The sequence below is a fragment of the Apodemus sylvaticus genome, chromosome 13, assembly GCF_947179515.1.
Source record: "Apodemus sylvaticus chromosome 13, mApoSyl1.1, whole genome shotgun sequence".
Taxonomy (NCBI): Eukaryota; Metazoa; Chordata; class Mammalia; order Rodentia; family Muridae; genus Apodemus; species Apodemus sylvaticus.
In genome coordinates this window covers 80,891,493-80,908,084 of record NC_067484.1, presented here as the reverse complement: position 1 = coordinate 80,908,084, position 16,592 = coordinate 80,891,493, and the positions used below count along the sequence as shown (strand labels likewise).

Here is a 16,592-nt window from a genome sequence, read left to right as displayed (position 1 = left end):
CAAGCCTAGCCTCGGTGTAGGGAATGATGCAGATAAGGAAGCAAGGTATGAGGGTCTGTGACACTGTGTTGTGGCTGTCACACAGTCTCTTGACAGGGCATTGACATGCACCTCACCTAACAGCTGGACTGAATTGTACAGGTGTGAGACAGCAGTTTGAAAAAGGTCACATGTGTTACTAAGACATGCATCACCTGTCGTGGGTCACAGCCACATAATGATCACAACTCAGAGAAATGGTACTGGTTTTGACCTCTATTAAAAATGTTTGAATAGCTCAAGGCAAGTTACACAACTAAGCCTAGGTGGGAGGGGATGACACAGGGTAGTGTGTGAGTCGCTAGAGACCTAATACTACACAGTCATCAGTGTAGCTCATGGGTGGAGCATGTGTTTATAAGGCACAGGCCCAGTGTTCCCTCCCTGGAGCCTTCCACTCAGAATTAATATTTGATCTTATTAAAAAGTTATGTTAAGTGGGACAATAATGTAGTGGTTATGGTTTTAGCAATCTTTTTAAGGATATTTGTTAAAATATTTATAGATGATAATGATATAATCTTAGACATCTCTTTGAAAAATTGATCATGAGATTGAGGGCAAAAGTGAGATGTAAATAAGAAATATTGACTCCGCATTGGCAACTGGTGTGCTGCTGTGGGTGGTTACATATCATGCCATTAGCACTTTTCCTTGTCTCTTGTGTCTATCTGAAATTTCCACAGTAAAGGAGGTTTAAAATACTATGCCAAGACTAGCATTGAAACCTTCCACCTCTGGGTATTTACTAAAAAGAATTAGAATCAAAGGTATCAGAGGTCTTACAGTAATTGTGCATAATTCACTATAGCCCCTCTTCTTGTTCCTGCTTACAATGGGGCCTTATACACAGTCCAGGCTGGCCTTGTGCTCAGAATACCTGACTCAGCTCCCACGTTGTTGGGATTATAGGCTGTACCACCAAACCTGAGTAGCACTCTACCACCACTACCTTCTCCTCCTCCTGCTCCTCCTCTTTCTCCTCTTCATCCTCCTCCTCCTCCTCCTCTTTCTTCTCCTCCTTTCCTCTCCTTCCCTCCTTTGACCAGTGTCTTGCTGTGGCTCTGAATTTGAGAAATTCCCCTAGCGACTTGTCCATCACAGCATTGCCTGGATGGCTTCCTCAGCTTCTTCTCTTCGTGTGAACTTTCTGTCCATCTCACCTTTCCTTGACATGGGGCAACGAAAGTGACTCCCGCACACTCTGCTTCTCAGGAAGGCACTGTGAGTGGAATGTCACTTGATCTTTGGACCTTTGAGGTTAGACGAAGAATTAGAAATATCTGAACTGTGCTTTAGACCCTCTCCTATGGCTGCAAATGTGTGCTTAATAAGAAACAGAGTGAACACTTAGGTCAGGGGGAGTTCAGATGGTCTGAGAGCGTTCTGTCAGAAATGGGGGAAAATAGACTAGAAACACTCAGAAGCATTGCCACTGACAAGGGGCTGGCATTCTCGAGCTTGCCCACACAGTGCCACTTAGAGTCTTAGAGCTGAGATGACAACTGTGACTTGTCACACATTGACCTTCATTTTAATGCTGGTGCTTCCAGACAGGATTCCTACGATGGGAATTTTCAGTGAGATTTTGCAAGGATGAGCTTTTTCATCAGGTCTTGCCCTTTTAACAATGTGTCTGAGAATGAATTGCAGGGGAATACAATGACGTAAAGATTTCAAGTCACTTTCATGTATCTGAGCACTCATTATAAAACATCTCTTTCACTTAGAAGGGTCACACTAAGTCCATCTTATCTAAAAGCTGTGGTTGGAAGAAGTGGGGGGTGGGTAAAGGGTGAAGGGCAAAGGTCAATGACCAGCTGTGTCTTCGATACTGATAGAATTCTCTGAACTTTGACAGGAGTGGCTGAGCCGCTGACCCTAGCCAGGCTCTCCCTGTCAGGGGAGCATAGGTGTGAAAACATCAGACCGTTGCTTTTGCAGAAGTCCGCTTTCCTGTCCTGGGGCAGTAAAACCATACAACATTCCCAGTTCTCTATAGCCTTGTTTCCTCTTACTGGGCAGGATCAAGTTGTAAACATCTTCAAAACAAGGAAACGTCCATATTTGGGCATATATGGGACCATGTGCCCCACAGAAGCTCAGCCTAACAAGCTGCTGGGTTTAGTTGTGCCTGGTCCCAGTTGGGCTACAGGTTGCCCAATGTCGTGATTCTGTGTAATGGAAGCATATGGTGGCTTCCTGACCACTACTCTGTGCTTGGGCCAGAGGAGGGCATCACTGCTTGAGTACCATCCACACCTGCCCACAGAGACACTCCCTGCCATTGATATCCTTACAAGCACATCTATTCTCACCAAGGGACCAGAGAGTATGTGACCTGCTGCTGGTCACAGCTAGCTTATTAGTGGCAGAGCCAAGCACACAAAGGTCTGTTCAATACTAAGGGACATGCTCTTTTTGCTGTCTGGATTTATAGGCAATACACATGAAAACCAGACTAGATATGCTATGCTATGCTATGCTATGCTATGCTATGCTATGCTATGCTATGCTATGCTATGGATGCTATGCTATGCTATGCAGATGTACAAAGCCCATGGTAGGGAAGAGTAAGAGAGGCTGGGGTAGGGGCTGGGCTTGCTACCACAATAAGCTGAGACAAGTAATGCACAGCAGAGTCAAATGGAGCTGGAAAGCCTTAGAGCAACAGATCCCAACCTGTGGCTCATGACCCCTTGCCGGTCAAATGACCCTTTCATGGGGGAGGGTTGCCTAAGACCATGAAAAACACAGACATTTGCATTATGATTCATAACAGTAGCAAAATTACACTAATAAAGAAGCAATGAAAATACTTTATGGTTGGAGGTCAGCACAACATGAGGAACTGTATTAAAGGCTGAGAACCTCTGCTTTAGAGTTTAGCCTGGAGCTCCGTCAGAGCAGGATATGCAAGGTCTCTGCAGAGGGAGTCACACGGACCTGTGATGAAAGGCAGAGAAGTATATGGAGCCAAGTGGCTCAGGCTTCACCTATAAAGCCCAAAGTGGCAAAAGTATGAGCCTGTTCTCTATATAAATACATAGCACTTTTTAAGAGGAAAATTTTATTTAATAACATTTTAGGATGCTTTGTATATGGCTTCCTAAGGTATTTGAATTCAAGTTCTTAGGCTTAGTGCCAAGCACCATCTAGAGTATCAATCTGTCTGTCTCCATCTCTGTCTGTCTCTGTTTCCCCCTCCCTCCCCCCTCTCTCTCTGTGTGTGTTTGTGTGTGTGTGTGTGTGTGTGTTTGCAGACAAGGTCTCCCTTTGAGCCATGGCTATCCTAGAACTATGTAGGCCAGGCTGGCCTCAACCTCACAGATACCCATCTGCCTCTGTATCTTGGGTGAGGATATTTTAAACAGCATTCTGTCACATGTCTTTGTTGAAGTATGTGCAAGCTCCACCCCAGGCACTGAAGGTTGGCCCAGAGCATAGCCATTGTCAAGCAGGCTTCTGGAATACGTAGTACATAGCGCTGTAGAAAGCCTTTCAGAAAGACTAGCAGGGAAGCCAACCCCTGTTCTCCTGGAATCCGGGGCTCTCACCTGCTCTGTCTCCCTCTGAGCACCCTCTTTTGGAAAGGCAGCTCAGGAATGATCAGATGTGGAATCCAGGAGGCCTTAGGAAAGCCTCTGCCTCCCGGAACGGAGAAGAGCTAAGGCAGGACAGGAAATGATAGTCAGGCAAGTGGAAGTGTGGATGTGAGGTCCTTATTAGTGCTATGATATACAGAGGAATTGTCTTCCAGAGATTCAATTGGATCCAGTCAATAAGAGCTGGTTTGGTCTTTAACACGAGGGATTTAAACCACTGATGGACACATAATTTAGTTGTAGTGTTAAGAGCTGGTAACAAGGAGGAAGAATCTCGGTGAAAGAAGTGGGCCCCCGGGGAGGCCTTTTAAGACAAAAGTTTTCTCGGTGTCACTGTCTACATCCTGGCTACCATGGAGTGAGCAGCTTGGCTCTCTGTTTCCTAAATGTCACGTAGTGCGTATTTGGTTCACAGATTTCCTGGGTACCGGGGTGTGGGCAGCTTTCTTCCACCGCGGTCTTCCACTGTGAAATCACTGTCTTTCTATAGAACCAAACATGCCCAAGTCATTTAATACCATGAGCCCAAACAAATCTTTCCGTTTTAAGTTAACTTTCTTAGAGACATAGTCACAGTGATAAAAATCTGATGAAAACATTTATATTTCTGTTCATGAACATGAGGGCCAGCATGTGTTCTGGTGGTACTGAGGGTGAGCAACAGGGCCTTGACCGCAGAAGCCAAAAATTTCACGTATTTGGTCCATAGACTCCATCGTGACAGACATTGTGTGATCGCAGATTGAGCTTGACTTCTGGACCCACGTGAGGGTCGTTTTGAGGTGGAGCAGAGGCCTGCAGTGTAGGGAAACAAACAAACAAAAGCAGTTTTAAACCCACTTAGAGGTGACATACAGTCACAATCAAGGCCTGAGAAAAGCTATCAAGTTCGACCTGCCTTATACACTCTGCTTTTCCAGGTGGCACTCAGGCATGAAGATGGCGATGAGACAGCTGAACCACCCCCCAGTGGGCACCGGGAGCGGAGGAGGGCCAGCATGTGCTCTGGTGGTACTGAGGGTGAGCAACAGGGCCTTGACCGCAGAAGGAGCCGTAGACACTCAATCCAGAGCATCAAGAGCCCACTGTCAGCGCCCACCAGCCCCTGCTCCCAGTCCGTTCCTGCCTTCAAACCCAGCCAAGTTCGAGACCTCTGTGAAAAGTAAGCCTAGCCCTGGTGGTGGCAAGAGGGAGAAAGGTCACGTGCACTGACCACGCTTTCCCTCCCCACTAGATGGTAGGGCCTCCTGACCTTGCTTCCTGCCTCCCTTCTACCTTACGCCCCTCAGCGAGCTTCCATTTAAGCTGCTCCAGATGGCAAACAGAGACTTGAACTTCCGGAACTCATCTGGTATTTTACAAAACAGCAAAATCCAAGTCTGAAGCCATGGCCTAGAAATCTGTGTGTATGCCACACAGATATGCAAGGCTGGAGGCTCTCGAGGTGAGGTAGTCACACACAGTTGGGCTTTCGACATGTAGGATCAACATGCACATTTAAAGGCATCTCTTTATAGTTGGCACATTGTCATTTCAGCATTTACTTAATCAGTAAGCATGTTTATTGAATGTCCATTATAGGTCAGAACCATTCAAAGGTATAAAGATACATATACATGAACACATCAGATATGTGAGCTTTGTCTTCATGAATCTCATATCTAAGCCAAAGGAAAGAGAATGAGGTAGGTAGAAAGAGAGAGAGGGAGGGACCCATAGACCTATGAGAATTTATTATGGGTTCAAAAAAGGAAGCTTCACAGTACCTGTGGGAGCCTGGATTGATTCTGGGGGAAACAGCAGAAGGATATCCCAGCTTCTCAGACCCCGAGACAGCTTCTCCAAGTGAATGCCCTCCAGTCGCTGGTATAACGGGCCACAGAGGTAGCTGGTTCATTTGCTGCTGAGGTCAGATACTAGGCACGCTCATATCAGTATCAAGGGCTCTGCCATTCTCTCTCATCCTGGAACTATGTGTGTGAGTTGCATTTAGCCTACCTGTCTACATGGTGAAGGAAAAAATAATTCAGAATACACTGGGCAGCCTTTAAAAAGTCATCAAGAATGAGAGGGTTCCTCCCTCCCAACTCCCACTGCAGAGAGACTAACCCATCATCTCCATCACAGAGTTGTAGCTCGAGCAGTATGGTTGGTGCTCATGGAGTTGCATGGGCATGCAGCAGGACACCCATCTCTTTGCCTGTTAACCAGAACACAGGAGGAGGTCCTGGTTTGAGAGGCATGTGCATCAAGCATGGCCCCTTTCTATGTCATGGCCCCAGAGGTCTAGCTTCTGAGTTTGTATGACCAGCTCTGCTCTAGCGAAAGTTGGGAAGACTCACCATGAGTGTTGCATTATGTGACCCAGAACCATGAAGAAACTCATCCAGAGCTGAACCACAATGCACCTCATGCACTCGCGGTCACCCAAACACACAACACACTGACCCTAGCTGGCACTTTGGGAAATGGACTCAGGAGGTTGAGAAAAATGAACACAGTAGCTTAAAACCATTTAAACCAGTGGAGATGCTGGAAGCAGGTGAGGGCAAGCCTTGTCAGCCTCACTGGTTCTTCATTCTGATTCCTGTCGTGATTGTTTCTGGCCTCGTTTTTCCTCTTCTGCTTTTCAAAGGTTCTTATGTTGTGTGTTTGGGTGACCGAATCTTCTGGTAAGTTGGCATAGATGACAACAGTGCAGGGAATTGTCCTGGGAGCAGCTCAGTCTCCAGGTTCTAGGCTCGGCAGGAACTGAATCTGCGGTAGAGAGAGGACGCAGAGACACTGCTCTCAACAGTGCTTGTGTTGCTCTTACCAAGAGGTATGCATATTTCCTTGTGCTGATGTTAATGCCTTAATATAAATTTAGTAGCATTTCGGGCAAAGTACTTTCCAGTTTGCAGAGATTAGAGGACTTCAAAGAGTGCTGGGGTGTCACTCAGGGTAGAGTACTTGCCAGGCACGTGTGAGGCCCTGAGTTTGATCCTTAGTATTGCAAAATAGAAAATGAGTGTAAATTAAAAGTATGAACCTGAGAAGAAAAGACATTGGACAGTCTGGTAACTTTGAAAGAACTTAGTCCATAGAGCCTGTTGGAAGGAATCTGGGGTGGTAGGCAGTGGTGCAATTCTCATCAAAGCAAGGGTGCAATTCAGGAAAGGATGGCGAGAAAGAAAATGGGACATGTTCTCCCTGTGCCAAGCAGATACCTGCTCAACATCTGTGCACTCAAAATAGGACTTTAGAATCAAGCAGCCCTATTTGTCAAGCCACCCTAGAGTCCCGGAAAGCAAGCCTGCGGACTCCCTGGACATATTCCCTGGACATATGGATTCTTGTCCACAGTAACGTTCCTGTCAATGCCACATCGAAGGGCTCAGAGGCTGGGTTTTGTCCTTCTGTGACACAATTGATACCAGCACATTGGGTAAGAAGGTCAGGAGGAGATATGTGGTGTTGGAAATGTGTGTAGAAGTCTCTGCTCACATCAGTTGAGTTTAGTTCACATATAGACCCTCTTGAACAGGGTGGGACAAGTACCAGACAGCAGGTACTTGGTGAGCTTTGCAGTGGATGCAAGAGTAGGGGACGGGCTGAACTATGAGTTAAACTCAATTCTTGGCTATCAGTGTTCAGAGCTACTTCCCATCTACCCATTCTTAAACATTTGCATTGGGCAAGACTCACCCTTCAGACTCTTAGGAAAAGAACTGGTTTTCATACGGGCATGTCTTTACTGAGGTAAATATAAATATTCAAGAAGAATTGAAAAGGACACCACATCAAGCTTCCTTACAGACATAAGCCTGCCATATTATTACTATCATTTTAGCAATGGTAGTGTGACCCTGAACTCACTGTATCATGCTATGGCTTCTACACTGGCCATTGGACAAATAAAGTAGACACTGATCATCTGTTACTTGAGACTTTTTTTATGTAATGTGTATACCATAACAACTTTCATTTCTGTATTTTATTTTTGCAGATTTGATTATAAGTAGGAAGATCATGGCATTTTCATTTACTATTGAGAAAATTATTTGGGGTCATCTAATTAGCAGAAATTAACAAAACTCCCAAACCCCAGCAGTGTATCTCATCCAATGTATAGTCATCTGAAGGACTAAGACATTCCTGATGTTTGTCTGGCCTAAAGCAGGAACCCAGTGGAGTGCACGTCCAGACTCGGGCTCTTTCTTTCACGAGCCCCTATTCTACCCACATATTTCCTGCTTGTTATCACAGTCTCTGGCCTTAATTTACTTACCCAAATATGCCCCTGTCCAACCAGGTGCTTGCTCTCAACACACAATAGGCCTCCTTCTGTTCTGTCTTCTGGTGTTTCTGGTAGGAAACGCTGCACAGGACCTTGTGTGCAACTCCCATTCCCATCCTGTTGAGTTGCACCCAACATTCCACTCTCCAGAGGTGATTTTGAAACTCACTAAGTCAACCAACTGATGCTTGCCTGGCTCCTTCTAGCTATCCGTCATGTGTGCATTTTCAGAACACGGAAGAGTACCTGGCAAGTTGTGCACAATATCAGCTGGCTGGGGAATGGAAGATCTAGACCTATGTCATATGTACCAAAGGGCAGTGACAGCTGGCTGCCATGCAAATCTTAGTGTCCGGAAATACTAATCTCCTGTGCTTCTCCCCTCTACCTTCAAGCTTTATAAATGCAAAATATATACTAATGTCCAGGCTCTCCAAAATAGGTTTTAGGCCAAATTGAGTTGACTGGTTGTATTACCAACTATTGTTCTCAGGAGCCAGCTAATTTTAGAGAACCTGGGGAGAAATGGGCTGATATTGCCAATGAGGAAAATGTAAGGAAGGACAGGGAAACCACCTTACTGCATATGGAGGCTGGGGAATCTTATAGTTATGGTAAAGGAAGCTATGGATGCTTCAGTTGGTGGGCTGCTTGCATAGCATGCACAGGCCCTGGGCTATATCCCTGTCACCACATAAGCCAGATATGATGGCACGTGCAGGTAGCTCTGGCACTCAGGTAATGCACACAGGAAGATTGAGAGTTCAAGGTCACCCTGAGCTACATAGCAAATCTGAGGACAGCTTATGGTATATGAGACCCTGGGAGGAAAATGCCATGAAGAGATTAAGAAGATCTTGTTGATCACAAATTCCTATGATACAGTGAAGTTGGAGACGGGTGGATGGTAAGCTGGGGTAGGGTGTATAGAGCTTGGTGGGAGGAAAGGGACTAAGGACACATGCAGGGGAGATGGAGTTAGGGAGGTCACAGCAAGATAAGCTCAGTTCTAGCTATCTCTAAAGAAGTAGTTCTCAACCAGGAATGACTTTACCATTCAAGGGACACCTGGCTATGTTTTTGGTTATCACTACTGGTGTGCTGGGATCCTGTGGACGCATGGTTGGAAGAATCCAGAAATGCTGTCCTGTTATACACAGGGCACCCCTCACTGAAGGATTAGCGAACCAGGAACCATGCCTTAGTAGATTCGCATGATTGGCTGGAGTTTGCACTTCCTTCTTGGGATGCTTCCAGGATTGTAAATGGCTGTTGGACAAGGGAGTCAAGGTAGTTTTAATTTTTTATTTTTTAAAGAACAATATAGGACTTTGTGTACCTGCCTCAAATGTTCACATACCAATCCTTGGAGCAAAATTAACTTGATTCAGAAAATATCATGAATCTGTTAAAAATTCAGGTCTGTACATGATATTCCTGGTATAAAGGTTTCATTGGCACTTTACAGTTATCACAGAGACGGCATTTTTTTTTTTTTAATAAGAATGGAGTTGTGGAATGTTTTAACCCTGGTTACTCTGGCTTATGTAAGTTATGGCAGAATCCATTTTCTAGTGTTTGTTTTAGCAAATATTCACCCTTCAGATTCTCAGCAAGTAACACGGAATTCAGTTAGGGACAGGCTTGACTAAAACACTCGATCAGCAACCAAACACAGCCAGTTTTAATCAGCTTCGAATCTGTCACATTCCAAAAAAAAATTGACATCTTGGAATGTGATACCTTCACGAAACAAATTGGCAAGGCAGTCGTATACTTACATAACAGAAGTGTGCTAGTCTGAGGCCAGGCCCCATGACCCTGTGCTGGGATAGGAGCACAGGCTTATATAACCAGAGATGTGCAGATGGCTGGGATTCACAGTTCTCCTTTGGTTGCTGATGTTGTCAACAGTTGACATGGAAGTTAAAGGCTAAATACAAGTGTTGCTGGGTTTTCCATGTAAGTGACAAGAAGAAGAATGATAAAGATGTGCTTGTTGTATTTGGAATAGAAATATCAATTTTAACACATTGAAAAGTCATTCGGATAAAAACATAGGCTATCATGTGAGCTTTTACTGATCCCTCTGCCCCAGATAAGGCAGTGATGACAGAAACAAATGATTCCACCCTAATGCAACTCCAAGTACCAGTGAATTTAACTGGTGTTACTTACAGGAGTGTGGGCAACTTACAGGCAGCTACACCACTGAAGAAAGAGGTCTCCTAGCAACCACTAGTTGCCAGTTGCCTGGTGGATGGTTATATGCTCAATAAAGTTTTCTGAGTATTGCAAATGTCAGTATTACTGCGATGTTATCTGGTCCCTACTATAAAGTAATGGCCATGTATAAGTTGCTTTAAAGCTGTGATAGTAAAGCTAGGCTCTGAACGTTTCTCTCATGCCTGTCCAGCTCAACTCCAAAGATATTCTAAATGCCACCTTGGGAAGATCAAGGTTTCCTCCATGGGAAGGTGAATAACAGTAGAGGGTACCACTCATGAAGCACTCACTTATAAAAACAGGACTGAGGATGGGGAATGAGAGGCAATGGAGTCATTTGATGAGTCCTGAGAGTCAGATCCTGGAGAGCAGCACCAGCATCTGAGTTTATTGTACAGCACATAAGCTTATGTACAGTATTTGAGCCAATCCCAAGCCTCTAGTCGGCCAATCATATCTTACCATACTGTGACTCTGCCCCAATGAAAGTTCTGCCTGATGTGGTTACTCAGAAGGAGGAGGGGAGAATTATCACCAGTTAGGACTACGGTGAAGACAGGGGAAACGGCCTTCACCCTGGCCTCCTTTTTTTGGTTCCTTTTGTTGTCTCACTAGTGTTCTGGGAGTCATCTTTGATCTAATGCCTTGTACAGCAGATCAGGACTCTTCAAGGAGTCTCCGGAGCCTGTGTTACCTTGCTTTCCATCTCATTCTTTCCTTCACAGGGTTGATCTCCACCTCCGCCACACTTACTGTGTGCTGTCTGCGATGCTAGGCAAGTTTTTATGTGTTGTAATTTTTATGGACAAAGTTGTAGTGTCCTTTTTATTTAATAGACTGGGAACTTGCCAAGATTGCACTGCTGACCAGTGACCAGTCATGGCTTAGAGCTTGTATCCAGCCAAACATGACTGATTGGAAAGAGTCTCTGATGGATTAGAATGTGTTTAAGAGAGGTACTGTTTTCATTTCGGGGTGGGGTTAATTAGATTCCTTGAGGAAGAAAATGTCATTCAGAGCAAATGACTACTTGAGCTTAGTAGTCTTAAAGAGCTGATTGGCTATGATTGGCTATTGGTTATCATTTGGTTTGCTTTTCTCATGAATGGGCAGTGATATGGACTCTGAAAAGGACTTCTAAAAATGGTAATTCTGGAACAAAGCTTCCCAGTGAACAGAGACTAAGCAGCCATTCCAGCAGAGATGGAGAGAAGAAGGTGCCGTGAACAGACACTTGGTGATTCTAGGTGGAGGAAGAGCAGGATACAATGTTTTAGCATCTAACAGTCAGTGCACCAATTAGTGGCCCAGTGTGTGGTGGGATGAGGGGAGCCAGGCCTTGAGGTGAGCCTGTGGGCTGGGAGTACAGGGGAGAGACTGGAGATACTTCTAGGCTCCTATGAAGTGGGGGAAGTGCATTGGCATTACGCCACCAGCCACAGGAAGCAGTGGGCAAATGGAGAGCCTAATTACAGAACCCAGTGGACCAGTGATCTCATCTGCCTGTATTTTGACAAGAAGGAGACATACTTGGTTGCTTAAGTTTTAGGACAGGACTTGTCCACAAGGCCCTGTTGCCAGGGTTACAGGTTTCATCCAGTGGTTGGTTACCTGTGGGGTCTGCAGTACAGTAATGAAGTTAACCCAACTCTTGGGAGGAGTTGGCAATAAGCAATCTGTTTACAAGGGAAAAGTATACTATGAAGCAAGTGGGCATGACATAACAACACAAAATCTTTGCCTCAGGTGACCTATTAAGTGCTGGCTCCTATAGCTAGACTTGGCCAGGTGCAGTAAGGAACAGATACGGTGGTCAAGAGCAGAGGTTTGATCCTCAGGCTTGAGCCCAGCCATGAACCAGGACAGTTAAGATAAACAGCAAAAACTGTGCACTTAGCGGGGTGGGAGTGATGTTAGCCACTTCACACCCTGAAGCTTCCCCAGATAGTGTTCTTTTATAGAAGGTAATTGTTAAATAAATATGGACATGAACTGGAGAGAATATTTTATTATCCAGAATAAACTTGCTAGAGGATTTCACAACAACCAGATTAACAACCACTGGTACCATGAGCAGCAAGTAGCTACTTGGGAAGGTTTATCTGATGGTAAGTGATCTGCCATGAATGGGATGTACTGACAAGACTCATGATCTCCTGAAGTAAGTGTTACTGGATGGCAGCCAGGGTGTGGAGATGTCCAAGGCCCTTCCGGAGCACTCTCTAGCAAAAGGCGAGCTGGAGGAAACAAAGACTGGGTCAAGGAAGAAGGAGCTTGGGGTAGCAGTGAAGAGGGAGCCACTTGGGTTGGGAGGAAGAAGTCAGATTATAAGGTTTCTGACTTATGGAAAAACCATGACTAGACGCCAATTTCTTGGGAGTTTGATTTTTGCCAATGCCACGGTATATTTGGGAATCTTGCTAGATTCTGAGGAAATTGGTAGACACTGATTCTGAAAATGACACAGAGCCAGAAATTAATTTCATATGGAAAAGCCAGGGCGTGCATGTGTGCGTGTATGTGTGTGTGTGCGCACATGCACATGCATGTGCACACATGTGTGCATTGGGGTGGGTCTTTGAATGAGACCTGGAAGTGAAAACACTCAGAGGATATAAAGTGGGAGATGTGTTGAGATGCAGAAGAGTGTGGTTTACAGGACAGTGACTCAATCACTGTTGATTTTGAGCTGGTTCCCAAGCACCCAGTACTGCAGGACCCTGGGCTGGCTAACTCAGTAACCTCTGGGTATGGTGTGTTTGAAAGACCTAGGATAGTAAGCCCCATGGATTGGACTGGCACCTGGAGGAACCAAATATGTACAGCTGAGAGGCGAAGCCCAGGCTGAAAAGCAGGAAAAGTGAACCAAGAGGCAGAGAAACAGACAAAGGAGGAGACTGCATCGTCATATGAAATGATACCAGTGAGACTGCCACCCACTCCCAGTCAGGGGACTTCTAACGTGCTCGTCCTCAAGTGTGAGTGCTTCTCAAGCTGGTGGACTCTGATGGTGTGAGATTTCACAAGGATACCAGACCATTCACATGCTGGCTAAAGGGAAGGCCCGTGTTTGCTCCCCTTTGACCCATACAGACCCTGTGTTTCCTACAACACACGCCTTCCCACCCAGGATTCACATGCTTACCGACCTTTGCTGTTGAGCTTGGATTTCTGAGGTGGTCCATGATGGTCTAGACATGAGGACATGTGGTTCCCAACACGCCTTTGAGAGGAGAGCATGGCTTCTTCAAGAATTGTTGATTGATTAGATCCATTTGTGGGTGGAGCAATATCAGTTTCGCTCCCTCCGTTCTACAGTTAGGCTAGGCGTGGTGGCACATACTTATTTACCCGGTACTTGAAGCAGAGGCAAAGGTCTCTCCAAGAGTTTAGAACCAGCCAGTTGGGACTACATTTCAAGGCACCATAAAGAGAGGGGCCGGGGAGAGAAGGAGGAGAGAAAAAGGGATAAATGGAGGGAGCCTGGTGGCAATTCTGGACTGATGACAGATAACTCTAAAGTTAGAGGCCAAATGTGAGAGCAAAAGATAATTGTCACTGATAAAGGCAATACAGGTAATGCTGACAAAGTGTTGGGCAAAGGCCCATGGAGGACTGAAGAGAGCAGACCCGGCCTTAGGCCACATTGTCACTCTGTGTGATCAGAAAGACAGGCAATGACAGAAACACTGTACTCATGCTGAGACAGATATTCTGGGTACTAAGCTGGTAAGGAATGTTTGTACATTCAGCAGGGTGCCTCCTTCTGAACATGATGCTGTTCTTTCCTCTACAGAGGTTTGTCAGATTCACGTAGTCACATTTGTCAGCTGTCCTTTTGTCAGCATGCGGTTTGGTTTGGTTTTTAATTTGAAATGTGGTCATTATTATGAGAGACTTCTCAGAATTGAATTGTCATGGGTCATATCCATATACATAGGTCTACTCCATGATGTCATGGATACCCATTGCATCTCATTGCTTCCTGGTGTTAGCAGGATGTTAATGAGATGGAGATGGCGAGTGACAGGCAGGAAAGGTGAGATGGTAGGCTGTGCATGCATGTGAATACAGGCAGAAGAGCTGCTAGCATTCAGTGGGGAGAAGGAAGAAAGGGAGGAAGGAAGGAAGGAAGGAAGGAAGGAAGGAAGGAAGGAAGGAAGGAAGATGGCTTCATCCAGTTATTTGAGGCATTTCTCCAGCTAGTTATTCTAAACAGAGATAGAATTTCATGACTGTTAGGCCCGTGGTGCTAAAGTTAGGCTCCCTGGATTTAATCCCAGTTTAATGCCAGGGGACCCTGAGATTGTCCTAACCTCTCAGTGTCTTCAGTCTTCTGTGAATGGAGACACTAACAGGAGACCTGTTCCAGAGGTCGATCAGGAAAGAGGTGAGCTATGCAAACCATCTTACATGAAAGTAGCCAGCATGTTGGCTAAATAAAAAGAATCAGTGACTTCAGAGACATAACAGAGCAGAACCAAGCACAGTGCAGGGCTGCCCGCCCCTGGACCTTGTGGACCGTGCCCTTTAAAGCTTAGGGGTCCTGGGTGCCTTTTGGATGGTGAATGCCTTTGATTATCCTAAAAAGGCTTCCCAAAGACACTGTGACTCAGAGATGGGCCAGAGGCAATTCTAGGAACATTGGGAAGACTTGGTCACAGAATCTACATTGCCCCAGAGACATAATTTCATTCCTGAGATCTTTGCTCCTGCCATGTGGTTTTGGTTTTATAAACATGAGATTAAAAGGTGACTAGAGATGAATCCTCTGGAGGAAGTGGCCAGTCCAGGCCTGCTGCATGCTGGCATTTCTCCCTTACAGACCCATGGACAGGACAGGGTGAAGAGGGAGAGTGGACAGTGTGTCATGGCTGTATGCCATGGGCAGGCCTCCTGAATGGGAAGCAAATGCTTGCAAGACTCAAGATAGCCGTTTTCTGACCCTACAATTCTTAAATTTATGACCAGCTTTGCAAATTTGCCTTCTCATTTGAGGGTAGAATAGTTTAAATGGTAACATCAGAAGAAGAAAAATATCAATTGCCTCTGACCTAGTGTTGTCTATGTGTCTGGACTTGTCCACAGCCCTAAGAACTTTTGTCAACAAGGCGCCTTTTGTCACAGCAAGGCATCTCCACGAGGGAACTCAAACTGCCTGCTTTTCCAGAGCAGCCTTGTGGTAACACATTTTGTACCAACGCATGTTCTGAGGTTTGCTTCTAGTGACTGACCTAGTTTGGTGTGCTAGGAACATTAACACCTTTTATCAACAGTCCCAAATCACATGCATTTACTACTCCACTCATATTCTCTCATGCTTACATATTCTAGTATTTGAAACTATGGCCGTTACAAAGATCACAGTTTCATAAGACAATGTGCAAATGAATATGACAGCAGTGTACATGGGTGGCTTTGGGAGGGCCACAGTCAGCTGTGTGGAAAAGAGAAAAGCAAAAACAAGGTAGGGCTCTTGGGGAGAACTTGAAGAACTGTACAGGGGCAGCCATTGCAGTGTCGTTTGTAACAGCAAAGAACCACCGTTATAAGGAAACGGCTACCTATGTAAAAGACAGAAGTGTTGCATGATGGGAGTAGCCACCAGTTGTGAGAAATGCAAGACACTGGAAACACCAGCACACGTGTCAGGCATCTGGTACAGAGCATTTGTCAGTTATGCTTCATTGGGTTTTGTTTGCTTGAAACTAGGTCTCATGTAGCCAAAACTGGCCTTTTGAGTCTTGATTCTTGACTATTGAGTTTTCTGCCTCTACCTCCCAATACCCTCCCGGAACAACAAGTGTGTACCACCATACCCAACTTCAATTATTTTAGTTCAGGAGTTTATTCACTAAATTCACAACAGTATTTAAAAAAAAAAAGACTGGCATTTTGTAACTAATAGTTTACTGTCTCAAAAAGACTGTCAAATCCTGTACAAACATTAATGTAAAAAGTCTTTTAGAAAAGAGAGTGGTGGGAGAAGACTACACCAAGAAAGGATAAGTAGGAATGAGTCTTAATGAGTAAGAATAAGAGCTCTTCAGGCCATGGGAACACCTTGTTCAGTGGGAAATGGAGTAGAGTCTTTGGTGTGTCTGAGTGTCCTGTAGGTAGCTGGAGAGACAAGATTGTGGAGCGTGGAGGAAGATAGAGGTGGTGGGAGATGGAATGAGCTCATATGGTAAGCAGGTTGGGCCATGCAAACCCTTGGCACTTATAACATGAAGTCTGGTATTTATTTGGTGTGTGAGTTCAGCCATACTAGCCATGCATATTTGAAACAATGCCCATCTACCTGATTGCAGTTGGAGAAAAGTAGAAATGGGAGCCCAGATGAAAATTACTGAGGGAAAACTACTTGGAAAACAGTGGTAGTTTGGACCTAGGGCAGTATCTAGGAACCCTTTAATATCCTATGCTCAGTCACAGCCTTAGGA

General features: G+C 45.2%; 1 protein-coding gene across 2 annotated transcripts in view; it reads left to right on the top strand.

Annotated features, from left to right (window-relative positions):
- Positions 1-16,592, top strand: part of Fhod3 (formin homology 2 domain containing 3) — a 438,336-nt gene that overhangs the window by 297,090 nt on the left and 124,654 nt on the right. For both annotated transcript variants that reach the window (XM_052155219.1, XM_052155218.1), the window contains exon 10: positions 4,565-4,806. In XM_052155219.1, the coding sequence (XP_052011179.1) occupies positions 4,565-4,806 (242 nt within the window). The remainder of the gene's footprint in view (positions 1-4,564; positions 4,807-16,592) is intronic.